The following is a 27,713-nucleotide window of genomic DNA, read 5'->3' on the forward strand; positions in this document are numbered from 1 at the left end:
GAACTTCTATACTGGAAGAAATTTACTATCATGTTGGCTGGAAACATTTACAGAGCTATATGCTTATAAACCAGAGATTAATAACCATGTGCAACTTTAGAAGACTTCTATAAAGTATCTTTAATGACTTGGTTCGTGTCATTTTAAAAACAGTCATTCTCAAGAATAAAATCAATACTTTTGTTGTATTGACTTGGCTTTCCCCATTCCTATTCCCATCTTTGCTAATGGTTTGGCATCCACAGTATGTACAGTCTGATGCCTGGGAAGATATATTGAAAATTAATCCCAAGTTTCCAACTTGCTAATTATAGTGCACAATTATTGTGGACTTCCCCCACTGTCCCCCTACCTCAGTATAATAAAAAAAATGAAAGTCTTTCTGTGAAAGCTCCCCAAAATGCCAGATGTCATTAGCAAAGTGTTTCTCTAATCTATATATATGGCCTGTCTAACTTTAAAAATTGATACGCAGTCATGCAAATGATGGAAGAAAGTCACTTGAAGAGGGCAGCTATCAATCTAGAGAGCTGTATAACCTATCCCCATTTGCCATGGGAATCTTTATTATACTGCTGTCCTTGGTCTTTCCTGAGGAAAACTCTTCATTGCATCCTAGTAAGGTTTCCTAGTAAGGTAGGTATAAATGAGGAAAATTTTTGCTCATATTTCTCATGACCCAAGCTGCATTTACTCACCTTTAATAAATGAAGAATCTCTGCAACTGAGCTCGGTAAAGTGTCATTTAACCAGAAATCTTCGTCAAATGCTTTGAGTTCTTCTAAAGAATTGGATTGGGTCTATTTTTGACAAGGCCACACACAGAGTCCTTTTAAAGGAAGATGCCATATGATCTCAGCTAGGTAAGTGGATTCTCAAAACACATCCCCATCTCTTAAAACAGACAAGAAAATGGGCATGACGAAATCCATGTTATACAATATGCTGTATATACAAATTGAAAGACTGCATCTCAGTATTTCCTATTACTCAGTTTAACAAGATTCAGTAAAACATGGAAGCAAAGCACCAATAGCCATCTTTCCCCAAGTCCTTGAAGAATGTCTCAGCATCTCCTACAGGTCTTCAGGTCTCTAAAGTTTCTTCGTTTGCCCCACAAGTGTCTACAACACAGATTAAACAACTTGTCACTGGGAAAGCACGGACTTTGGAGTTGGCTATCCACTTGTCTGTTTCAGTATTATATTCAAGAATGTGCCCTAATCGACCAACACCCTGAAAACCAGCCAGGACATAGACTATAGATCCCACAGCAGCACACTTCACTGTTACACCTTTCCATGGCATTGGAGACACCATCTTCCATTCATTCATCTTGATATCGTAATATTCTACATTATCAAGGCCACCTACAAAGCAATGAAATAGATAACTGCTTATTACATTATACCGTACGGACTGAACTAGAGCATACAAATGCTTCATTAAACTTAGTCTTTATTTTCATGGTTTAGCTTAAAACATAAATCCTAGAGTAAAAAAACTTTTAAAAAGGCCACAGGTTTCTAAACTAGCGGTTTACCCTTTTATAAATACAGAAACAGAAAAAAGTAAAAAGGACACTGAAAGTAAGATGTGTTGTAACAAATTTCACATTACACGCTTTCTAGAGATTCTAACATGTTACTTCATGAACAGAAGAACAATGCTGAATTTCTTATGGATTTGTGGCTAGTGACTAAAACTCAGGAATCCACTTGAAACTTCCCTATAGTGAGGGCATTTTATTCTAGAGGGGTCACCAGTACCTTTACCTAAATTGGCCATTTACTGATAGAGGATGTCTCTCTTCATTATGATATTAAAACCATTGACGTTTAAAAGCCTAAGTCCCTTTGAAAAGGGCCAAGGGAATCAAAAGTTATTAGAGAAGAGCAGATTTTGTGACTTAAGATTTGCTTCTTTAGGGAATAGGCTAGTAATTACACTTTACAATACCTACAAACATCCTGTTATCCCTATTTAACAACTGTAATATGAGTCAGAGTTTTCACTTCCAGTCCTGAATTATTAGATCTGAGAGATTAAGAAGCCTTTATATAATGTTAAAAAGTATGAATATTTCACCTCAGACATAACTCTTCCCCATTATATTACAATAAGAACAATCAGTCCGGCTACAGAATATCAACAGCAAAATAATACTTTAACTTACTGGTTCAATAGTACACATTTCTAAAATGAGTATTCAGTGAATACACTAACATTTTGCAAAATGGCAGCTCTGGCTATAACTGATTGATAAAAATGTAAGTGCAAAAAAAAAAAAGGCATCTACTGATATTTTTGCATTAGAGATCAATCATGCTGCAATAGTTTTAGTAGCTAATTAAAATACAAGCTATATTCTAAAATAGCATTAATCTGAAATCAAATATTCCAGTTACCATAAATAGTGATTAATAAACCTCATAGCTGAGAATTTTCCATTTTGAAAAGCACTTCAGAAACCCTGTGTAATTAAAATTCAATTCTCCAGGGAAATAAACTATTATTATTCTAGTTTTAAAGACAAGGAGATAGGCAGATCTTAAATGACCTGCCCATGACAGTAAGTCATATTTCAAAACTAGGCCAGTCAAAAAAGTTCTCACTTTTCCACCACTTTAAAATAGCTGACTAGCTTTAAGTCTTTAGACTGAAGTTCCTAAAATAGTGGCTATAACTTTACCTGTCTCTCAAAAGAATGCTAAAATCTCTCAAAATACATAATGAATAACTAAAAAAAAGATTATCTTTTCTCAGATGACTGGTTTAGCCATATTAACTACTGCAGAACTGGGCTACGGTATGGGTGCATATCTGAATTTGACAGTACTATCATTAGCAAACAAGTTTGAAAAATAAGATACAGTGAAGTACAGAGGTGAAAGAAGGAAGGCAACAATGATGTGACAACAACAGAACACGTTTTATGGTACTGCTCAAAGTTTTTCAGCTGAACAGAGTAGAATGAATTCTCTGCAAAAGAAAGAAGGCCCCATAAAACCTTGTGTGACCAGCTAGAGAATTAGTAGAATTAAAGTACCTAAGCCATTTTGTCCACCCACAGCAAATATTTTGTCCTTTACAAACACCAGCCCATGATTCTTCCTGGCTTCAATCATTGGACACAGCTCAGTCCACCTGGGGAAAAAGAAAACCAAACAAAACAGGAAAACTCACTATTTAGTTCCTAGAAAATAAGTATAAAATATGTAAATAAAACCTAGCATTAGGAAAATTAAATATGGAGGAAAGCTGCTTAAGAAAAACTGCCTTTTACTTAAAACTACAAATAACTTACCTATTACTGCTTAACTCAGGAAAATTCCTTACCACATGCAATTCTTCCTATTCATCTATACTTCAGTTATTTGCAGAGCAAGCAAAGCCACAAGTCACCAAAAATAATTAGAATTGATACAATACTTACGTTTCAGTGGCTGGATCATAAACTTCACAGGAATTTAGGACTCTTCCAGAAACATTGTTTCCCAAGCTTCCTCCGCATACATAAATGAGACCATTTGCCTCTACCATTCCATGGCTGCATCGCTGAGTCAGCATGCTGGGCTTTGTGTGCCAGCTTTCTGTTCTCGTGTCATAGCATTCAAATAAATACAGTGCAGAATTTCCTTAAAAAAATAGAAACCCACCAAAGTGGCATTAATTTTTATGGTTGTCTTTCAAGACAAGAGTCTAACAGTAATTATCAAACTGATGCTTTATTTGTTAGTTGAAAAGGGAATGCTGCTTTCCCACCTCCAAAAGCAGAACTAACCAACTTGAAACTTGGGTCTATTCAGAAAGTACATACTTGTAATTCTTTTGAATCTTTTGTTCCAAAATATGCAAGTAAGTTTATAAAATTGCTATTTGTGTTTAAAAACAAATGATGAGGATATTCTTTTTTTTTGTGGGGGGGGGAATAAACACTGAACAGAGAGAGATGTATATAGATTACCAATCATATTGTCATTATCTCATGCTACTCTCACTACTTGGAAATACATTGAACTTTCAGATGTGAAGATGAAACCAGCTTTGTAAACTTAGTACAGATTCACATGAGTCTTTTTTCTCTAAGCAATGTGACTTGCCCAATTCCCCGAATACTTGTTGCCTTTGGAATTAGATAGCTTGATTATGTCATAACACACTCCTGAATTATTAGCAACCACAAGACAGCTACCCCTCACCATTTTACTTTCTTCCTGGGGATTGGCAGATACTTATTTTCTGGAAGTGCAAGCTCTGTGTACTCCTCCCTCAAGGGCCATAAAACTATTACTGAAATCAAAAGCAATTTTTCTAATGAAGATAGATGGGAGCTTAAAGACTTGTGCTCAGGTAACTAGCTGAACCATAGCCAAAGCAGAGAAGTTGGATACAACTTTCTCCAAAAAGAACCAGGATCCTTCTCCCATTTGTTTCAATAGATATATTCACTTAGAGCAGTTAAAGGTACCTTTTCTTGTGCCTCTTTTTCCTTGGCTTTCTACTTCTAAAAATTGTGTCACGCTAGCAGCACTCACTACCAGCTGGAGATCTGAACCTTCAAAACAGTGCTGTGTTACCAGACCCAAAATACAGGAGCAGACTTCTATAAACTGTGCATTTGTTTACTCCTACCATGTAATTCTCAATATCACGAAGAACTGTATAGAGTAGGATATATTTTTTCCTTGATGTAAATACACATCCTTATTGCTTTGAAGTTGTAGAAATTCTCATCCATGGGAAATACAGCAGAACTGTCTTTAATGTCCTTTTTAAAAAAGGTAAAAGCTTCCATTTTCAGTATGCTGTCAGTATAATGTTAAATATTTTCCCTGCACCTAAATATAGTGGAAGAATTTAGTATGTTTAGCTTTCAAACTCTGCTGGCTATTGCAAATAAAGCAGTACTCCCATCAGTTCAAAAAGGGGAAACGAGCCCCGTTTTCTGTAATGGACTGGCACAGTAATTTGTTTTCCAAACTCTTCAATCAATGCAAAAAGCATGCAATTTTTAGATTTCTCTACAGCTAAACACACTGCAGCATTTTCTCTGATTAATGGTTTCACATAATTGCCTGCTCCAAATTAGAAAATACTAGATTCAGGATAGACAGAGTTTTCAAACAAGCAGTGTTCACTGGATTCCAAAGAAAAGTACAGGCAAAATAAACTCTGTTATTAATTTTTAGCTTTTACTATTGTCTTGAATAATATTTATGGAAAGCAAAGTGAAACTGTGCAGTAATGTGAGGGTACATTTAAAAGGAAACTCCTAAATTAAAATTTCCATTACAGTTGTATTAACCAATTACAATGTATTAGAAAATAAACTATACAATCAAAGTTTGTATCATACTCCCTCATGAACTGACATGTGGGAAACTAGGAAGATTTACGAGATTTTGTAGTGTTCCAAGTTTCCCAATGCAGCCTTAGTTAAGCCTATTTCAAGTAATGGGAAAGGTGCTATTTCACATTTACCGCACTAGGTGGCAGCCAGGAACCGTCTAATCTGCTGCTACATTAGACCTCTTAAAATATTTTAGAGGTCAGATAATATTGCCTAAATGTCACAACTTGCCATGAAGTGACCTATCAGTGTTAAGTACCGATTATGACCTTTTTCCTCTGTTCACCTCCCTCTGCAGAAATGTAGAACTCAAAAGGATCTACTAGAAAATTTCTCCCTGGCTCTAGGGTTTGGTTTTTGGTTTTATTTTTTCTTTTTTCCCCAGAGCACAGCTTTTTTTTTTTTTTTTTTAAAGTTCTACATTTTGATGGATATAGCATACCTACATTCCAACTTTTGGTTTGCTGATGATGTATTTGATTTAGAAAAAATAAATTTTAAAATGTTGCTGTAACACAGTCACCCACTAGGTTTCTTGGGGAGAGAAAAAACCTTAAAATCTTAATTTTTTTTTCACTATGATGAGTAATAACACGTAAAGAAAGTAGTATTTGTCCATTTTCTGAAGCAAACCAACAGAATAACAGAAAATAACTTCTGTCATTTGACAGAAAAATTGAACAAATTCCTTTACAGGGCCAGGTATGATTTCAGCACCAAAAGCAGTAGTTTCAAAAGCTTTTTTCACCTTTTTTTTTTTTCCCCTTTAAAAAACCTCATTAGGCCCAACAGATGTTGTATACAAGGAATGCCATTGTCAAAATGCAGCTACTCTGGCCATGCATCGCAGAAAATTTTAAACCACACTGAGTTCTGTGGCTTTATAGAAGCTAGCTAAGAGCAGAGTGGGACTCCCAAAACATATTTGCTTGTCCCTAGTTAACTCTTAAGAGTTGCAGTGTACTTTATGCTCTAGTTAATGTAAATATGAATCATTTCAATCAGTGAAACCATTTTAAAAACACAGAGACAGATTGTTGGATTGTGGGGAGGATAAAAGCCTAAATACAGGAAAATAAACTCATTAGGCTAACATGGCAACGTGCAGTTTCTTTTCAACAGAGTCATGCAAAAACCAGAAAAATTTCCAGGTATGTTTGTTTGTGCTTTTTTTTGGTTTGTTTTAAAGATTTTTAGTGTCTTACCCACTTCTGAACCACCAGATGTATAAATTTTGCCCTCAGCAGCACAGGCTGCAAGGCTATCTCGAGGTGTTGGAGGTCCTAGCTTGGAATACCAGCTATCCTTCACCACATTGTAGCAGTCCATTCGCTTTATAGGGAAGAGCTGGGAACCACCCAAAATATAAACTACGTTGTCCCAGAAGACACAAGCTGCATCCCTGCGCTTTTCAAAGGGACATCGGATGTCTGTCCAGCTGTAATCCTGCATTACAAAGAACAGGTAATGTCTAATAGATTATAACACTTACCTGCACAGCGAGTGTTTTTCAAACAGAGCTTTTCATAGAGATTTAGATATGGTCAGTTTTAAAGTTCCTTTTCAAAACAAACATGAATACTGTTTATTGAAGAACACTCCTCAGGCGTACTCTTGAAAAATTCTCTTAGACACAGACATAGTTAGCTGCAATGAACCATGACATTATGAATTTCTATTTCCTCATTCCCTGTGTGCACCCAGTACAGCTTCCCTGAAAAACAGGTATTTCTTTTTTCCAACATAATTGACCTCCTGCTGCTATCACATCAGAAACAATGCATATAAGCAATAAAGTAGGACTGCATTTTCTTTTATAGGAATGGAAAAAGACATCTTACATACAGTAACAGATTCTTTCTAAAAAAATAAAATACAGAATGTACCAAACAAAGGCGATGGAAAAAGGAGAAGATAATATCCAAATTGACAAGCAACTCAGTTAAAAAGCTCTGATACATACTTTATTACCATGACAACTAGAAGCTTATTTACAGAATTTACAAAACACAAATGATCTATAGCTATCCACAGTTGATAGCAAGAGAAATAGGGTAATGCTCCATCACAAATACTGGCAGTCATGTTACCTAGAAACTGATTTTGCATGTATTGGCAAAATCAGCGAGTATCAAACATGGGCAGTAACACTACCCAAAGCCTTAAGAACACCAAACTCAGCAACTGATGGCAGACCAGGATAGCATACAGCACAAGAAACACTTCTTGAGTAATAGCATCTCACATATTCCATGAGCATAGCTTGTATCCTATACTGAACAGCAAAGTATGGGACCTTAACTGTTATCTGTGCTACCTCAGGATGGTCTAGCTCAACCTGCTGAATGACCTTCATTGTAATGGTTCACACAAGACGTTACATCGTTACATTTTCTTAGCAAGGACATACTTCAAACACCTTGGTCAATGAGGAAGAACAGCGACTCCTACATGGGGGTTCAAAGAAAGAGAGGCAGAGCATGTTATAGTCCAAAACATCTTACAATCTTTTCTTGTAGCATCCCCCATATCAAGAAGAGCTGGCAGGTGCATGTGGCCCTTTATGGTGACAAACAGGTCCTGGGGCATCCTAGAAAGGAAAGCCATACTACAGCATGGCAAAATAAATAGCTGCATAAATCTTAAGAAAATGTCTTAGTGCATTGTGCAAGATCAACATATTTTCTATCTCAAACTTCTGGCACTTTTACAAAAAATCCTGTTGTTTTCCTTTACTGTTATAAAGGGCTGTGATCTGACCCACTTTCATGGCTTCAGTTCATAGCTACCATTTCATCCACACCTTTATCAAATGAAAAGCCATAACCTGAGCATACTCAGTAGTATCCTCCTCTTTCAGCAGGAGGCAATTTAGCTCCTTCTCTTGTAATGCTCTTCAGTGTTAGTCTGCACCACATGGAACTGATTTCAATTTATGCATTACACATTTAAGAATTACGCAGAAGAGTTGCTTTACGCCACAGTCAAGATCCACACAGCCCTGGGCAGTGGCAAGCCTCATTTCTGGGGGGCTGAGTAGGGAAAGAAAGACCAAGATAGGTACATGGCGACGCTTTCCCTGCTGATCTTCGTTTTTTCAACAAATTGTGATGCAGGACACCAGAGGCAGAAGCTGTACCTTTGTATTTAATAGTTTTTGAAAGGCTTTTTTCTCCTTTATTAATTTATTTAATCACTTATTAAAACTATCTGAACTCCTAGCAGCCACAAGACCATGTGACAAGAATGGCACACAATTATGTGCCATATGAAAAAGTACCTCCTTTTGTTTAAGACTTTTCTCTTGTTTTCAGGTGATATCACCTCTTCCAAGTTTGTCAGGGAACACAAGAGACATGCCTAATATGGACAACCTCCCCACTAATAGGTTATCGACTACAGCTCAATCTCCTCATAGAAGGTATGCTGGTTCCCTTAATCATCAAGAAATAGTGCTGCCAGGCATCTGTTACTTTTTACTTGCCACTGCTGGATTTTGCACTGTTAAAAAGTTAAAACTCCCAGACATTTCTGGCCACTAGAGACAGCAATTTCAAAAGAATAAGGATATTGCTGCCTCAAAATCCCATAAAGTAATGTATAAATTTTTATCAAGAATTCATAAAACAAAAAGTATTTTATTCCCAACTTGGGCAAAAAAAAAGTTTTAAAAAATATTCTGTGGAAAATTCAACAAGAAAATGCTTCCCACCACTGTTAATAGGATGTCTAGGATTTCTAGTAGTATTCTCAAAACAAACATCTCTACTCAAAATAGTGCCAGATTGCTCCACAAGTTTTATGCCCGTCTGCATCTGTCCTGTTGCGTCAGTTTGCTCTCTTGATGAAGTACATGCATCAATAGAAATATCAGTTACAGTGCAACAAAGACAACAAATATAGACTTAAAGTAATACTGCTAACAGTCTCAAATAACACACAGTATCCAATCCATTCTTAAAGAATCCTTTTTGACAACAAGGAAATGAAGATCAACATTAGAGACTAATTTTGCATGCAAAGCAATCAGTGAAAATTAAGTTTTTTTGCACTAGTTTTATAGTGTTAGAATTACTGAAATTTATATCACTTAAAACTGAGAAAATATTTTCAGGAAAAACATAACCTTTGTTTTGAACTGTTTCTTTAGCTGACATATAAGAGTTTAATTAAATTATTGAATTTAATTAAAATCAAAAGTGAAGGACTAGGTCACTATTCAATCAGTTCAACAGACAAACAGAATTCCAATTCTTTCCCAAGGTCCTAACCTTGCAAAAGTACATACACAACCTTAATTCTCTGCTCTGTGACACTCCCATCATCTTTTGATGAGACTAAATGAGTTAAACGTGATACAGTCTTTGCAGCACTGGAGCCTTACATCCCACACTTATTTTGCATGCACACAATGCTAATTCAACAGGGGTTCTGGACCGTTGCTTTGTTACATTTAAGAAGCTACTGTCACAGTTGAAGATCAAACTCAGATACTCAAGCAAAACATCCAGAAAAGGACCTTTAAATAGCTTAGAGTTGGAAATGAAGTAAGTAAAAGCTATTCAACAAGACATGACAGGCTAGCTAAGAATACCCAAGAAAGCATATAAGCACTAGGAAAACATTCAAGGAAGACATGCTTGTTAGAATCAAGATCTCCAGTTACCCACTTCCTCCCCCCCCCCTCCCCCCCTTAATCCACATGCAAGGCCATAAAGCTTGATCAAGAGGCAGTTCTGCAAAATTTTTTCCAAACTCAGTTCTTTTTTGGTGTTATGCCTGGACAAATAGTCTATGAAAAAAATAAGCTATTTTATCTTATGCTTTATGTAGACCTACATAGATATGACTTTTTGTCCACAGAAGAGATTTCTTTGTAATATTATAGTTTAGGTCTGACTGCAGATCACCTAACTACATACACAATTTTCCTTTTAGTTGTCTTTGCCTGTCGCTCCCACTCAGCATGCACTGACATTATTTTTCAAGTAAGATTAAGTTTTCAGAAAATACATGGTGACAACTGGGGGATGTTATATTAGTTTATAAAGACGGATGAAGCAACAACCCCCATCTTTTGAGTTCTGACCACCATTGACATTAGGCACTTACGGAATTTAACCTGTCAGTTAGGTTGGTAAAGAGACCATATGCACACTATGCTGATAATACCATTGCAAATTAATTACTGTGACAATAAGTCTCAAAGCTAGTTTCCATCCTGCCTAAAATTAGCTTTGTTCCAACATAAGTAACTGGAGATTAAGAGAAAGAAACTTTGATCTGATTTCCTTCTAATAAAAGAAAGGTCAGAGCATACTGGGTGAATTACAACTTGTTAAAATGCCAAAACCAAGTAACTGTTTGAAAAGGATGAATGCCCTGATCAAAGGCTTCCCCAACTCAGACCTTGGAAAGGAAAGAATTATCTACTCTGTTCCCCTCACCTTCTCACCCCCAGCTGGAGTACTGCTTATCTTACTGGAGTATGTGTATCAAGTAAAAAGGTGGTCATTATTTAGGAATTTGGAATTCCTAATAAAAATACATATTCAATGTCTCTCAAACCAAGTCAGCCAAGCTGGTAGGTTTTTTTCCCCAGACTTGCGTGGTGCTCAAAGAAGGTGGCTTCAGTTTTATCTTACACAATGGAATGTGAATGATGAGTTCAAAACACATCCCAAGGTCTCATTCATTCTGAATTAGATTTGACAGGGCTCACATTGGCTATAAAGTTCATACAGATAACAAACAAAACTGTTTGAAATTATAACAAGCATTTAATATGCTGAGTTAGAGCAACCAGAATTTCTGCAACAAAATATTACATGTATGTGATCTCAACTTAAGAGAGCCCTGCTGTTCACGTAGCAAATTTTTTCTGTATTACTGCATGTGATTGCCTGGTAAAACAGAGTATGGATAATCCTTCTGCATGCAGCTGATGTTTCTAGACCATCTAGTCTGCATAGCTGAAATATACACCATTCCTGTGGCTTGATTTTACTCAGGAAACATGGAAACAAATTTCAGGCAAAGCTTGCTTGCTCTAATTGGCCATCTCTAAGTTTTTTGTTGTAGAAACTCACTCTTTTCCACTTAGGTGACACTTGGCTCCCAGTTCTTCCCCTTATATACTCTTAAGAACAAACAAAATTGTGAACCATTGGGATTTAGAAGTGGTTGCATATTTATAATAAATGCACTGAAAAACCACCTTGCACTTTAAAACTGGGTTCTACACTAACATGCGAGCCAATAATTTAACTTGTGCTAAAAAGAAATTGCTTTGAGTTATTCTCTGAAGACGTAAGTGCATGCACATGCATACAGACTTTCATAAATTCCTAACCAATTGCTTGATGTTTCGGTGACCTTTTATTTATTTCCAGCTGTGGGATGCACATACCAATCCATTCTCAACTCAGATGGATTTATCAGAACTCCGTATCTAATATTGCCAATAAACAAACACATAATCATTCTATTCAAAATGAAGTATTACATCTAGGTACACAGATTTGAAAATACCTAATTAACCATACTCTTCCAACTGTATACCCAAGAGGCAGGGAATACATCCTTCCTAATACTGTTTTGTAGATCATTATGTCTTGGTTAATATCATCAGCAAATAAAACACGTAAGATTACAAACAGTGAATCTTAATGCATTCTGAGGTAACGATTACCTTTGGATTAAAATATCTGCAGGACTGGGGCTGTGAGCCTCCAAACAAAGCAATGCGATAATCATGTTTTTTTCTTCTTGGTCGCGTACCTTCCACTAACTCTTCTCTGTCTTCTGGGGAAAGTAGATGGTATCGCATCCCACCTGGAAGGAAGACAACAACTGTTGCAGATGCAGTGTAGCTCATACATGGAAAGGGATGTTTCAGAGTCAGGGATGGCGGGGAAAGGGAAGGGAGGGAAAAGGGGGAAAACAAGTTTCTACATTATACCTATACAGCTTTGATTTAAAAGGGAAGAATGCACAGCAGCACATGAGGATGGGAGCATACATCCAGATTTACATCCTATTTCAAATTGCCTGCTCCATGTGAAAACAGGACATGCATAGGGACTCACATTATATACCAATTGATCGATCAGCTCATTTAGCCAATATTAACAAGCAACTAAGTTTGTTGCATTGAAACAGGCAAAAGGAGGCAAACCCAAAGAAAAGGAACGGCAGAACTGCAAGCTTAAAGAGGACAATACTAACATTAAAAGAAGGGACTTGAATGCAATGAGGAGTCAACCATGCCTGCCTCCTCATCCTTCAATTTCTGATTAATAAGGAAGGCTTCTCTAGCATATTGTACCTCATGAAAACCCCTCACTTTTGTTCTTTGCTTATTTTCTTATGCCAATTGTAACTAATATTTTGCACTGTCAAGCTTTCTCCTAAGAAACATTCCAAAGAACGCAAAAATATCAGTGGCATTACAAGCCACTAAAACTAGGCAAACAAAAATCCTTATTTCTTAAACAATGCACCCAACTCCATGTCACACAAGTAGTATGACTGAGATGTCAATGGTCAGCAAATACTTACCAACATATAGGTTAATTTGAATCTTGCTCATTGACCGAAGGAAAAAAGTTGCATACCGTTTTTTAGATCTACACTAAAATGAAGCCAACCAATTAACCTCTACCAAAATTAAAAAATTTCCTTCCAGAATATTTATCAACATCTAGGCTGTTCTTTCTTACATAAAATTTCACAAATGGTGTCTAAAATAAAAAGTGAAGCTTGTTCCCAATCTCATCTGCACCTTGAGAATGCAACTGTGTGTAGGCTCAACAGTCAGTACATATTTGAGATTAAAATAGTGCAACATATGCTTAACTTCCTAATTTGCTTAGGGAAGCTTTGTAATATTCAAAATTTTGACATAAAATATTTCTTCTATTAATTCACATATGAACAATATTGAAGTTACTAGCCTGTCCCAAAGGCACACTAACACTACCAAGTACCCTAATGACTCATTGACAAAATCTCCATTCCATTACTCATCATGGAGTTCATGTCATTTGCTAGGAGAAAAGAAATTAAAGTCACACTGTTACATAAGCTGGGTTTTATTTACATGATAATCTGCTAATCCAGCTTCCAACTAAACACAGCATCCTAGAGGGAACACAGGCAGATGAATTTAATGTGAAAATATTGTCAGAGCATTTTAAAGCAAACAATTTTCAAAAATTCCACAGCATTTTTTAAATTATACAGAACATTAAAGATTTCAGCTAGAGGTCAACTTACTGATCACCATTTTAAGGCATTCTGGGTTATCCTGAATAAGTGGTTCAGCCTGAACTGTTTTACTTAAGAAGTTCTTTGATATAAGAGGAAATCGGACTTTAGCAAGAATATCAACCATGTACGGCTGGCGATTTGGCTCATCATACTTCAGCCATCTGACTGCTGCATCATAAACCTTAAACAAGAGAGAAGGAAAGAAAAGGATAAGGTACATCACCACACAGTAAGGCAAATAATTAAAGCTTAATGCTCCAAATGGATTCTTCTGCCTGTTGGAGGTTAACTTATACTAATAGTTTAGTACGTGGGGATCCATCACCATCTTCAAAAAAAACCCCACAAAACAACCAAACACCAAAAGACAATGCTCAGACATGAAGTAAAACAAACGCACAACCACAGAATAAAACCCATCTACAAACTTAAAAAGCCTCACTACTTCTGCTATTTAGACTTTTTTTTTTTTTACTTTTCCTCCAAATGGGAAGCATGAATCTACAATTCGCATTAATGCGGCTAACCCCTGTACCAGGTTAAGACTAATGTGCTGAGTTCCATGTCAAACACAGGTAACACTTCACCAAAAATGTTGAAATAGCTTCTACTCGATATAGTCTCCTGAGCTGACAAACTAAATGTTACCAAATCATAGTGTTGGGGATCCGAATATATTGCTATTGTTGTGTCTTAGGGGACCATTTAAATTAACATTTTTAGCTGCAGACTGCCATAAATTTACCATTCAGAGAGCCTCCTCTCTATCTCCTCTTTACAGGAAAAGATAATGGGTTTTCTTAGGGGGCTGGGAGGGCAGAACAGGGAAGGTAACTAAGAAGTCTGCTCTATTTACGATTGTCCTCTGGGTTAGGACGGAATGAAATGAAAATCCAGTATTACCTATGTCCTGAGATACTTCAATGCTGCTCTCAGACATAGCAAGCTTATTTACTATGCTGGCACTTCAGAGTCAGCACTAACTTCGTTACAAGTGATAGCACAGTAAATACCTACTCCTGTAGCTGAAACTGATCAGTGATCAGCAGTGAGTGACTGAGATATAATGTGGAAAGACATTTAATGGCAGAATTAGAGTTATTCAGAAGGACTGCTAAACCACCTCAGCTATAATCCTGCAAAATTACCAGGGAGCAAGGGAGAGTAATGAAATAATAAAAATATTTAAGGCTCAATTCCATCAGCTAAGGAAATTCAACAGAATGACTGGGACAGGAACATTGTATCCATCAACAGAAACATTACTTGCATACAGGAAAAATAGGACAGCTAGTAATTAAAGCTACCTTCCTTTTTTTGCTAAATGTAAATATACTTTACACCAATACAAAAGTTAGAGTATAATGTCAACTTTCTAGCAGTACTCCTGAGAACTAGGAGTCCTTTAGTATCACTGGCAAACTTCCACAGTTTCATACTGCGCACTGCCACTTTCCTAAAGGAATTTTAATGATGCCATGCTGCCTACACAAGATTTCTACCACTGCTGCCAAGTTAAAGCATGCCATCATACCTTACCAACAGAACATCAAGAATGTAAGTTCCAAAGTGTCATTTTGGCTGCAAGCTAAACAACACTTCCAGCTTTGAGAATGTTACCCTGTGACCTGAACTTTTCCAAGCACATGGCAAGAATGTTGACCTGACACATAACTCATTTACACTCAAAACTAGCCAACTGTCATATTCTAGTCACCTGATATTATCCCCCACTCTTAGTAATTCTTACTTGCATTGAAGCTTTTTACTGCAAGAGATACATTGAAGAAAATGCATTAATTCTATGAAAGCTAAACTTCAGAGTCAGGAAAACATACATTTCTATCTAACTGGATACGTATACACCATCTTGACTATGAGATCCCTCTGTTGCACTTCAAAGGTATGAGTCAACTCATGACATACCTTTGACATGACATACCCAAACAAACCTAAATTACCTAGTTCAAGCACCAGAACAGCATAGCTAGAAATGCAAGACTTCAGTATAGTTTCAATGGATTTGATTGAGCAGCTACAAGAAGTACCCAGCAGCTACAAGAAGTACCCAGCAGCTACAACCATCCTGTAATCACCTCTTTGGGCTGCAGTGCAGACACACCTATAGTCTTCCTGTTTTCCTGCAGTAGGAAGAAAAAGCTGGCAAACAAGCATTCAGGGCTGTGCTATAAGCTGAATAAAGTTTTCCAAGTGGGACAGCTGTGAATGTAATTTCTACCACAGGTTACAACTTTTGAGTGAAACTCCAGGCTCCTTTCAGCCACCTAAACTTTTTTGCATCCACTCCCTAAATAAGGGCCTTCCATCAATACATCACTGTCAATGCATGTAGCTTTTAGTGTTTTGTTCATCTTGCTTCCAAGTCCCTCAGTTCCCTAAGCTTAACTTGTGTATGCATACATTTCCATCAGAAGCAACTCCACTCTGAAATGGGCTGAGACCATACTCTCAGGTAGAGGCATGCAGCCATTGAACTGCAGTTTGCTTACCACTTTGAGGTAGTTCACTTTCAGCGATAGCACATGAACCCCAATCTAGGAGCAACTGCTATAATACATCAACCTCAATTCAGCTCACATACTATGGAATCAGAAGCCCTACACCTATCTCGATAAAGGAAACTGTTTTGCTTGCTCCCTTTGACTTCCTTCTTCCTCGTTTGATGAAACAACACATAAAATAACGACGCTTGAATGTGGATATTCATTAATATTTGGTTTTGACCAAGCTAGGATGCACCTTTTATTCTACAATTTAGCAAGCCCTATGTGCATCATACACTGTAGGAACATCAGAAGTGAGATACTTTAAACTAGTTCTTGATTAAAAAAAAGATAGTGAAGTTCAATGCTCTTAGCTGGGATGAAACAGGGATCTCACCTGGTCTTCTGCCCTCACTGTCAACGTATCTTGGTTCAAAAGATGTGTCACACGCTTAACATCAAGCTGAAGAAACTCATCTGTCTTGTAAACTTCAGTGAAATGCTGATGGATAAAGTCATCTGCAGTGGCTTTCAGTTCTGGACAGTCTAGGCATTCTGCTAACACACTTATACCTACGAAGGAAAAAGTAAGAAAAAACCTTTCCAAACTTGAACTGCAGTTACCTTTAATGTATTAAAACAGAACAAAATTACTGTAATTTCAGTGATACTTGCAACCCCAGTTTAATATTTATTACCATGCTGCTTTTTTTTTTTCTTTAAAACATATGCTGTCATAACTCACCTGCAACTCAAGACAAACTAAGATAAGCACAAGCTTCTGATCCCTACCCCTATTACCAAACTTGAGTCAGACCTGCAGCACTTGCTGTGTTAACTATCTCTCCAGGACTATTTCCTCACTGTTTCTTTCCCCATTACAAAGCAGGTAACAGTACCTTATCCAGGTCTGAGCCATATCACAATAACAAAGTCTAACCAGAACAGCTTGAGAAGCTGGATCCAGGTTTTATAACCTCCCCGACCTGCTCGTGCAGCAGCAGTCACCAACCAAGCCCAATTTCCTTCAAGAGTCAAGGGAACTGGGACTTTTCTATACAGGTAGGACAGTCAGCTACAGACCAACACAAAAAAGTCAAGTTGATGCTGCTGCAAGGGCAGAAGGTTGGCATAAAGGTATAAATAGCAACTGCTACTGAGAAGCACCATTTCCAACCTTCTCATTAGAAACCAGGCAAGCACAGAGCTTTTTAGCAGCAACTTTTGCTCATCATGCTACAGTCTTCCTCCTCCTTCTATGGAGATGGCAAGTGGGGTAGAAGCAACTCACCAAGCCATGGGCTGCAACTAGTCTGAGGTGCTCTAAGTAGTAAAATGCAAACTAGAAAGGTAAAATCCAAGTGTATGAACTCTTGACAAAATTTCAAGAGATTCAAAATAAGCCATGGTTTCTTTCAAATATGCTTTTTTTTTTAAATGAACTATGGACTTGCCTATGAGTCTGCACAGAACACATTTCAACTTGTAAACAGTGCCTTGATGAAAAATTGATTTAATTTTTATCTCCCTTTTTGCTATAAATTAGCAACTAAGTATGCAAGTGTTAGAGACCATAATTAATTTTCTAGTTAACAAAAACCAGAGGAGGGAATATGCCTCAAAGCAAGCATAAGTGGCATTTTCCTTAGAAGGTTATGTCTTTATTCCAGCAGTTGTTTCAGAGCCACAGCTGTACTGCACTGAAGTGTCAGTTGAATCACTATAATTCAGACACTCTGCAAAACATTTCTATTGATATTATAAACATCTGTAACATGATTGAGATGTTACTAGTAGAATTACATGACAAATGTCAATAAGAAACCCTATAAGCAAGTTTATCTTTAATCTCTGATTAAATAAAGTGCACCAAATCTTAAGCATGAAAAAGCATTTAGTTCTACTTGTTTACCTTTTCTGTAACATCAAGTTCATATTAGGGCTACAGAGCATATTTAATATCAAACCTGGCCAAATGACATTCATGGATTTCAGTCAAAATGAAGAGCAACTAAAACCAAAAGTAACCTAAACTTATCCTGTTCGTAGTTTTAGAAGATATGCTAGTTTTGTAGAAATTACAACTCTGTCAAATTCTGTCTCCAAGTACAGTAACAACAACTGAAAGCTCCACCTTACTAAACAGCTGAGGTTCTCCAACAAACAAGAAGCTCCAGGGTGTTGCCAAGCTGGGATGAGACCTAGCACAGTCAGTGGACCCTGATACTGGCAAAGACAACTGCCAGATTGTTTTGTCCACGGCAAAGGACAACAGTTCAGATTCAGAGCAAAATTACTTCTACGTGCCTGGATTTAGCCAAATATTACTGTCTTTTAGACAATACTATCTATTTTTCAGGAACAGCTAAGTTAAAAAATAAGCAGTAAATTTAAGTTTGCATTTCTCTTACCAAGACAATTGGAAGCATCAACTTGTTCTTTCAAAAAGTCCACACACATTTTTTTCACAGGTTCAATTTGATATTGGTTTGCTGCATCTAGTAAAGACTGGACATTATTGCTGTTAACTGAGATTCTGCAAAACAGAAGGTGTAAAGTTAGCATCACTAAAATTACCTACTTTGTTGTAGTAAAAAAAAAAAGCAACTGACACCAATTCACATAAATAGCAAAATTATTTCCCTGCTATTTGCCCAAGAATCTTTCACATACAGTCTGAAGACACAACCTCCCTTCATGATCTTTCCAAATTGCTTTTATTTGCTCTGCTTTACTGAGGAAGGGCAAGGAGTAAACAGTTCTGGATTCTAAAGAATAAGCCTTTAACACAGGCCCTCTGCAGTACCATACTACTGCTTTGACTTGTGTGATTAGCCACTTTCACAAAACAGAAAATGAACAGAACCTTTTTTCCTGACAGTCTCCTACTCCCAAAAAGGCATCAGCAAAATCTCTCTCAACTCATTGTCAGGTCTGCTCTGGCTGATTTGCCCAGAGTGCACAAGCAGAACAACCAGTCTGGCAGTGCTTCAAGAGAAGGTACAGAGCCCACAGACAAGGGCTTGGGCAGCAGGGGAGGCAACCATATGGCTGGGGTGCTGACACTGACTGTCTCTCACTACTGATGGAGTATACAACAAGATTCCTCTCAAAGAAAGGGGAAAGGAAAGTTAGTCCCATTAGCACAAAGATGAAAGGCCTGCCATCCATTGGTCATGACAGCTGATTAAGAAATACTGTTTACAATCCTAGTCATCTGCACAAGCTCTGTTAAAAAAAACAAACCCAAACACATAGACAACCTGAGATAGGAGGGAAATGCTGTTCACAGAACAGTTATCCACCCTGCCTGTCCTGAGATGAAGGTATAACTCCTGGAAATGGTTCTGTGCAATAGCTACCATGGCCATAAAGAGAAACCCCGCTGATATCAATAAGGGCCTGAATTTCAGAACAATGGGAAATATCACGTGACTCCAACACTGAAGTCAAAAGCCTGAAGTGCTTTGAGTTCCTTTCTGGAGACAACTACCATTCGTTAGTCTGTAGGGCTTCCTACTGATTAAATAAAAAGGAAAAGGGAGGAAGGATAGAAGGTCTAGTCACGTCAGGCTTTAAACAAAGTAAAGAATTGTAATGGTAACAAAACCGATGAATCGTAAGACCATTAGTTTAGGATTTTATCATTTACAATTGACAGGCTTCCTAGAAGAAGTTTCAGCTTTAAATAAGAAAACTACCTTGCGGTATAAGCAAACTCCACAAGCTGTTCAATAATGTCAGGTTCTGCATCTTTTAGCTCCACTTCAAAGGACTTTGATTCAAGCATATTTGCTGCAAATAGATTAAAAGACAAACTACATCAATAAATCACTCATTGTACATTTTGCAAACAGGTAGAAAACAACGTGATTATATGAAGTGGGAACATACTAAAAACTGTACACAGTTAATTTGCTGTTTTCCCAGGATTACTAATGCAAGTCAGGAAAGAAAGGAGGCAGTGGACAAACAAGATAACTGGTGTGTGCGCATGCTTGTATGATGTAAATCATGATAAACTGTATTAAACAGAAAAGATCATAGATGCTGTTGACTGGAGTGAAGACTGCCAAATTAGCATTACCAAAAAGAGGAAGCACACGCTGCACTGTCAAAAGCTATTTCCACATTCAAGCTGATAACAGAGATGGCTCTGAGCTCTTCACATCCAGACACAGCACTAACTTTGCCCACAGACAGGTACAAGCTGACCATTGGAAGGCGCAGTTATTTTACTTTTATTCGACTTTAATGTGTGTTTTATAGCACGGTATTTTTACAATTCATGGGTAAGGCATACAAAAGCAAGATAGATGATACATAATTTAATTGTAAAGATAGCATAAATGCAAGAATATTTACACTTCTGAAAGCATGTTTTATATGTGGAAGTGCCTAATGGTGGGAAGCAATGGGGCAGAAAAATTCTGTCATGGGAGTAAACACTCCCAATTTTCAGGTTGATGGTGGGAGACCAACTCTAATACAGTGTATGGGCCCCAATTAATAACAGAGCTTACATATGACGTAACACTTGACTTGATCAAAAGAGAGTTAAAGGGAAATTGAGGGGAAGGGTGAACAGAGATGAATGGAAGAAGTACACAAAATGAGGAAATCTTCACTTATACTTATGCCTGAAACTAAGCACTTCATAAAATGAACAACTTGTCAGCCACAAATCTAACAGGATCTCACCACAAAAGCTTATAATCGATCAATTTTGAAAAGACTTACTAGTAAACATCAAGTTAAAAAAGTGACTGGCTGAAGCAAGCACAACACGGTGAGCTGGGATCTTTCTTTCTTGAACCATAAGAATGACATCACATAGAGTTTTCTAAATAAGAGGAAAACAGACAAACAAAAAACCACAAAGATCAGCATTTTCAAAAAATCTTTCAATAATATTTCTTTAAAAATACCTTATGGAAATTCATTGCTTTTTTTAATCCACGCAACTCAAGAGTATTAGGTAATAAAAAGATTTTCTGAAAGTCAAAGTTAAGTTCAGTAACCTGGAAAACTAGCAAAGTTCAGTTTACCCATGAACTTGTAACCTTAAGGATGGTCACGAATAACATATGAACTCTGATTAATCAAGTTTTTCCTGTGGCATTTACATCAGCCTCCAATAACGTAGGCTCTACAGCATCTAGCAGGGGCTGCATTTACATTACACCCTTTGCATCCATCAGTGTCTCTCTTCTCTACTCAGCTGTTGATTTTCAAAAAAACTCATAGGAACCTCATATCTGGATACTACCATCATATTGCCCAACTGGAGTGAAAGTGACAAGTTCAAAGCATTTGATTGAACATTTTTAAGAAAATGTATCCCCAAAATACCACTTCTGTGGAAGGGTTCAACTGGTTACACCTGATGAGGAACTAACTAACTTCCAGACAAATAAAAAATATTTTTTTTCTCATTTGTTTGCTATTTGTATGTAAGCAGTTAGTTTCTCCCTGTGAACTGTTGTGCACTGGAAGGAGAAAGGAAAGTGACAGTACTTATAAAAGTTGTCAGGAGACACGAGAGGAGAATAAGGGATTGGGGTAAAAACATGTAATTTGAATAGATTCTCAAATGGTATCCTTTCTAAGAATATATTGACTAAAATAAATGCATACCATACTACAGTTAATTATAACATCCTCTTTATTAAGAAGGAAAAACAGAGCAGCACTGCTTCCTAAAAACAGGAATTAATTTTCAACTACTACCTTAAGTTCATGGAACTACTTTCAGAAACACCTACCTACACCCATCCCAATACTAACCCCAGAAAAGACCATTTCTATTGTGGGAAGTATATACTTGCTTAGAACAGTGTGGGAATGTTTTCCACATACAGACAATATTATCTAGGGCACACGTAACAAGGCTGATAATCCATATATGCAGCCCCTTCAAATAAACATATTTTTTAGTTTCTTGAAGGACACTCAGAAGCACATGTTGGGCAAAATATAATACATTTTTAAAAAATGTTTTAATTAGAAGTTAGATGGGAGGGTGACATACAGCTTCCTTTGTACATCTGTAGGTTTAAACCATTTAGGATTGAAACAACAAAAAAGACCATTCAAGAAAAGTTTCAGAGGAAATCCTTTAAAGCTGAAACTCCTAGCACATCTGGTTCAAAGCAAGCACCAGAAGCTAGCAGTACAAGATACCATAAAATCCTGTGGCCAAGCTTTGCTAAGACTTGCAACTGGTGCTTGAACTCCACGCTGCATATCTAAGATACATTTAGTGCCTCAGCTCAGCATTTGAAGGACCTCAGATATTCTAAGGCCCCTCTGGCTGCGGGAAGAAATATGCGTCAACCAAAACAGACCATCATTTTCATTTCTTTCCCTGGGATGTTTCTGGGTGTGACTGTTCCATTTCAACTAATGCTCTTCTGAGGATTTCCATCCTTCTTTCTAGAAGGGCCCATTGGTGCCACTGAGTCACCTCAATGAGGCAACAGATGACCAGCGTTACATCAACCGAAGGACACACCCAGGCGTGAGCTTGAATTAGCGCCTTTCATCTTCCAAATAACAGGTTCAGCAACACCTTGCAACTCTGTCCCAGCTCCACGCTCAATTACTTCACTCTTGGGTGACCTCTACTCAGCTACAAAGTTGCAACAAAGGATTTATGCACATGCTGTCAAACAGCTCTGTAAAACCCACAAAGACACGGGCCATCTCATGTTGGAGATGAGCAGGAAGTCCTCCATGCACTAAACATACTTGTCCCCAACATCCCACCAGTACTAAGTGCACCTATGTCCATAGTTTACTCTAAACTCCCATAGTCATGGAGGTGGTCTCTAGAAACCAGCTCACACACAAAGCATTCTCTTTAAAATTAACTGTACTTTCCAACTGGCCCATTTTCCTACAGCATTGAACTAATGCATTTAAATAGCTAGTGCTCCACATGCATGTTGCTATTTCCATCACAGGAAATTTTTAACTCATACCATATTTAGGTTTTATAACTACAGCATAGCCCTTGACTTATCAAAATACAAGAAGAAAGAGCTGCCTATAAATCCTCAAACTTTAGCACAACTAATCAGCTGAACTAGTATACTTTCCTCTGGCTTCTGCTGACTTCCTAATTTTTTCCTATATAATCACACCTCCCCTTGCCCCTCCAGTAATAGGTAACCTCCTCTTACAAACAAGTCCTAGAAGAAGCATGAGTGTCATGAACTATGCAAGAATTTCTGGAGCGGTCAGCACTGGGTGGGATATGCAAAGCCACCATCTGAGGTCAGATTATAAGTTTCCAGGAAACTCTGACAGCACGTAAAATTCAGAGTTGCACCTCCCTGGGCATAACAGATTTTGAAATTTGTGTCAGAAGTACAGATTTCACAGCACTTAATCTTGATCCTCTCTCTCCCTGTTTAGAGTAACTCGTAACTAGATGAGAGCTGGCACTTTACTATACTGAAAGATGAGGTACTTACACAGAACAACAACGTGGTGCCACATACTGAAGTATGTGACACAGTAAAGCATTGTGATTTCCCTGTGCTAGGGGCTGTACATACATCTAAGAGAGGGCAGTATTTCCTCTATCAACTTACAAAGCATAACAGCATCTGGTGTCCCCTTGTCAACAATGACAGAGGTATGAGCTAAACAGCAATGAGCTGAGTTATGAACTCAGCTACACCCTGGAATATGTTTACCCAATTAGAACAGAAACAAAGCCTACATCGAAAAAGTAGATCACAGGCTTTAAGTCCCAACTCCTCTACCTGAGGTCACTGAAACCAATTTGGTTTTTCATACACAGGAGCTTAGTTGCATGAAAAGGCTTATGCAGACAACACAACTGACTGCGTATTAGTAAGAGGAGAACAGGGCTGAAGTGCTGAAGAAAAGCCGAATCAACACTGGTATCACTTGCTAGACCAGGACCCAGACTGCTGATGGGGTTGCTACACCTGATCCATCGCTAAAAGCTGGACTGAGCCTTTGGCAAGACTAACACTGGGAGAACAAGCAGCTAAACCCTAGAAGATGCAACACATGACAGTGCGAAGTACGAAGCCCCCAACTGTTCCTGAACAGCTGGCTTCAGAATCAGCTTTAATTCTGGCTCCACATCATTGTTTGTAAATGAACCATAGTACCACAATCAAGCCAGCTCCTCCTCCGAGGAGAAAGATTTCTTCATGTGCAAGGAGTTGCACACATCATCCTTCTGCTCTTGTACCAGAAGTCTGAGCTTTTTAAAGGGGGGTGGGGTGGGGGGGGTGTGTGGAAATCAGCATTTCTTTCAGTTTGGACAGCTCAACTGAAATCCACTTGTACCATTATAATTTTGTTTACCACTCCTGCTCTATTGGTAAACAGAAGAGTCACCTTTAATAATCATTAGACTATTGATCTAGGAATCTGATCTGCCCAAAAGGTCAGAATGTGTAAAGATGAAGCCACCAGCCCCCTATACTGCCACTGGCTTCTTAGCAAGATGGCCAGATGTATTCGGTATGAAGCACAAGAAGAAATGCTACCTGTGAAATCAAACCATGGTTCCAGTCATCCCTCTCCTCCCACTGCAGCTTCACTATACTGGTACTGTTCACGAGTGTACACAGTCAATTTGTTCAGATAAGAGTTCCTGATTAAAATTCAGCATCAACATCTTTTTACTCCCCTCAGGTTTCTGCTGGAAAAGGGCTGTGCAAATACTCCAACAGGAAAAACTCAGCAATCAATAGCAGTTTAACTTCTGTCCTAACTATAGGACAGAACTACCATAGGCAAGATACTACTAGATAACGAAGCAGATCCACCGTGTCTGGTGCCTTCAGCACCAACAATAGGCCGTTGCAAGTAAACTCCGAACTTGCTACGCTGCTTGTCTCGGCATACAGCAGCGTGTCGGGAGTTACCTCTCGCAGTGGCCAAGGCCTACCGGAGAGGCTCGCACTCAGCGCTCCGGCTTGCCCCGGCGATACCGTCCTCCCAAGTATTCGCCGCAGCCAGACTCAAAAGCCAGAAGATGCCCAGCGAGCCCTCACCGTGGAGACGGGCTCCGTCCGCAGGGCAGCACGGACTCCGTCCGCAGGCAGCCCCGGCGGGCGCCCTTCTGCTCGGCTCCGCGGGAGCCTCACACGGCGGCGGAGCCGGGCGACAAGCGGCCGCCCGCGGGTCGCTGCCGCAAGCCCCGAGCCCCTCGCCGCGGCCCGCGACGGAGCCGCCGGGCGGACCCGGGCCCCGCCGCCGCCACCCTACCTGCTTGCGCATGGTGTTCATCACCCCCATGAAGCTCGCCAGCAGCTTCGCCTCCTCGCGGGCGGCGAGCTTCTTCTCCGTCTTCTTCTTGCTGCTCTTCTCCGACCCGGGGGCGGCCATGCTCCCCCGCCCTCACCGCCGCGGACACCGGCCGCCCGCCACCCCCGCCGGGGCACATGCGCCGCCCGGGCGACGCCCGCCAGCTGCCGGGCGGCGACCACCGGCTCCCGACGCTGGGCACCGGGGAGCGCGCAGGCCGGCCGCCCGGCAGACAGACAGACAGACAGACCGACCGACCGACCGACAGACAGACAGACAGACAGACAGACAGACAGACAGACCGGCAGGCAGGCCCCGCCCCGGCCGCCCCGCCGACACCGGAGCGACGCTCGCCGCGGCGGAAGCGGCCTTCGCGCGGAGGGCGGGGCGCGGCGCGCTGACGCTGTCACCCGGCGCGCGGCCCCCACGCGGGATAAACAAAGAGCGGAGGGGCTTGGGCGCGTCACGTGGCGGGCGGAGGGGCGCGCGTGCGCACTGCATCGGCCGTTGGTGGCGGGGCGGGCTGCGCTCTGAGGGGGCGCGGGCCTGCGCGGTGTGGGGCGATCGTTCCGAGGAGCCCCGAGCCCTGCCAGTGATGGGTGCACCCTGAGGGCCCGGCTCTGGGCAGGTTTTTAGGGATCCCGCCGTGTCCGGGGGGGGGTTGAAGCTGCTCTGCCCGAGGGGCTGGCGGGGTGTTGGCTGTGCGTGAGCGAGGGGCGAAAAGTACTGCATGCAGCTGGAGGCCCTGTCAGCTCCCCCCGAAGGACCTCGGCCTGCGTTGACAAGGTGGCAGTGTGTCTCAGGCTCATATGGACTGAGAAGGGAAACAAACGTGAACCAGAGGCAACCACTTCCCTCTCTCGGTGGCTGCATCGGCCCCTCTCCCAGAAATAATGCGCTGGCCAAAATATTTGGTGCTTCGAGCCACATTTTTTGAATAGGGTTGTGACGGTCAAAGCTGCATTTTAGTGGAAATTTTCTGTTTGCACGCATGTATGATGTTTCCAATTTTAATTCCACAGATAGCAAGGTGTTGAACTGCTTAATGCTATGACTTGAAGGGAGAGAGATTTGTGCATGGAATAAAGTGAGGCTTTGTTTTGTTAATGAAATGAAAGAGCAGAATCATGTACCTTATGGTAAGCCTTAATAAGATAGACTTTGTACTCTGATATTCTGCGGTTCTGCCATCTAACAATTATTACTGCATGGAAGTAGTATGAATTTTAACACATTTATCATTTATTTCATTGAAATAAACAGACTAACACTTGACTCTCTAGATTTTATTATATAACAGTAAAAATGAGACATCTACACCTCTATTGCCACAGTAAGAGCTTGAGAAAACTGGGAATGTACATCTGGCCAATTCACGGTGTAAAGAATTTACCTGTATAGTTCTAATTTCAGGTCGAAAGCAATCATAAGATGCCTGCTTTATGCGTGGGATACACAAAAATATCTGTGTTGGGCCCCTGAGTGCATTCCCCTGTTCTGGGAGCTTAGTTGGCTGAGTTAAGGAGTTCAGCTTGCTGAGTCCAAGGTCGGCTCCTTTGCTGATAAGAGCTGTGGTGAGGAAAGCTAAAAGCGAGGGCCTGCCCTTCCTTTCCCTGAGGAGCTGCTTTTAAGTAGAGAATTTACCACTGGCTCCTGTTACAGATAGACACCACATGAGCACTTCAATACACTGATACCACTCGTGTGTTACCTTCCTTTGTGCTGCGCTATCCCTGGGGTGGGCAAGGTTACTTGGCCTAATGATTAGCATTAGTATATAGCATTAGTCATACAGCATAGTCACATAGTATAGTAGCATTAGTAGCATAGTCCTATAGCATTAGTCATAGCGTTAGAGGAGAAGTCCAGGGAGGTGCCTGTGACACAGGCAGGCAGCTAATGTGATGTCTGTATCCAGATCAGGCTCAAATGAGGGGTCAGCCATACCCAAATCCTGCGAGCAGCTTCAGTGGGCTTTCAGACTGAGGGTAACCTCCCTGTGATGCAGGGAACCTCTGTGCTCTGTAAGGGGCAACATACCACAAGGCCAGTTTCTTCCATGAAGTTTTCACCGGTTCAGGCCACAGTACGAGATGAACAGCTTGTGAGGGAGCAGCGAGGGCCGGCTGCTCCGAAAGGGATGGTGAGCCAGGAGCAGAGCGTGATACCAAGGCAGGTGGGAGCAGTTGCCTCACCAACAAGGAGCTGGCATGCTATGTAAGACAGTTCTAGATTTACTTTAAATTTAGATGTTCTTCAGATTAAAGGTCATTCTAGCTGAGATAAGA

General features: G+C 39.7%; 1 protein-coding gene across 1 annotated transcript; it reads right to left on the reverse strand.

Annotated features, from left to right (window-relative positions):
* Positions 1–169: 169 nt before the first annotated feature.
* KLHL7 (kelch like family member 7) lies at positions 170–25,886 on the reverse strand. The gene is made up of 11 exons (XM_072854141.1): positions 25,387–25,886; positions 20,869–20,971; positions 19,830–19,923; positions 18,540–18,664; positions 16,526–16,701; positions 13,631–13,805; positions 12,045–12,187; positions 6,559–6,799; positions 3,437–3,638; positions 3,050–3,147; positions 170–1,370 (listed from the first exon to the last, which is right to left on the reverse strand). The coding sequence occupies exons 1-11, from the start codon at positions 25,504–25,506 to the stop codon at positions 1,087–1,089; spliced, it is 1,761 nt and encodes a 586-aa protein (XP_072710242.1). The 5' UTR covers positions 25,507–25,886; the 3' UTR covers positions 170–1,086.
* Between the last annotated feature and the right edge of the window lie 1,827 nt (positions 25,887–27,713).

Source organism: Ciconia boyciana, chromosome 2, assembly GCF_034638445.1.
Source record: "Ciconia boyciana chromosome 2, ASM3463844v1, whole genome shotgun sequence".
NCBI classification, from domain to species: domain Eukaryota; kingdom Metazoa; phylum Chordata; class Aves; order Ciconiiformes; family Ciconiidae; genus Ciconia; species Ciconia boyciana.

Excerpts from the sequence above, each read along its gene's own strand:
- KLHL7 (XM_072854141.1), bottom strand. The coding sequence starts at position 25,506 with ATGGCCGCCCCCGGGTCGGAGAAGAGCAGCAAGAAGAAGACGGAGAAG. Across the intron at positions 6,800-12,044 it reads GCAGATATTTTAATCCAAAG|GATTACAGCTGGACAGACAT; the intron begins GTAATCGTTACC and ends TTTGTAATGCAG. Across the intron at positions 3,148-3,436 it reads TATGATCCAGCCACTGAAAC|GTGGACTGAGCTGTGTCCAA; the intron begins GTAAGTATTGTA and ends CTTTTTCCCCAG.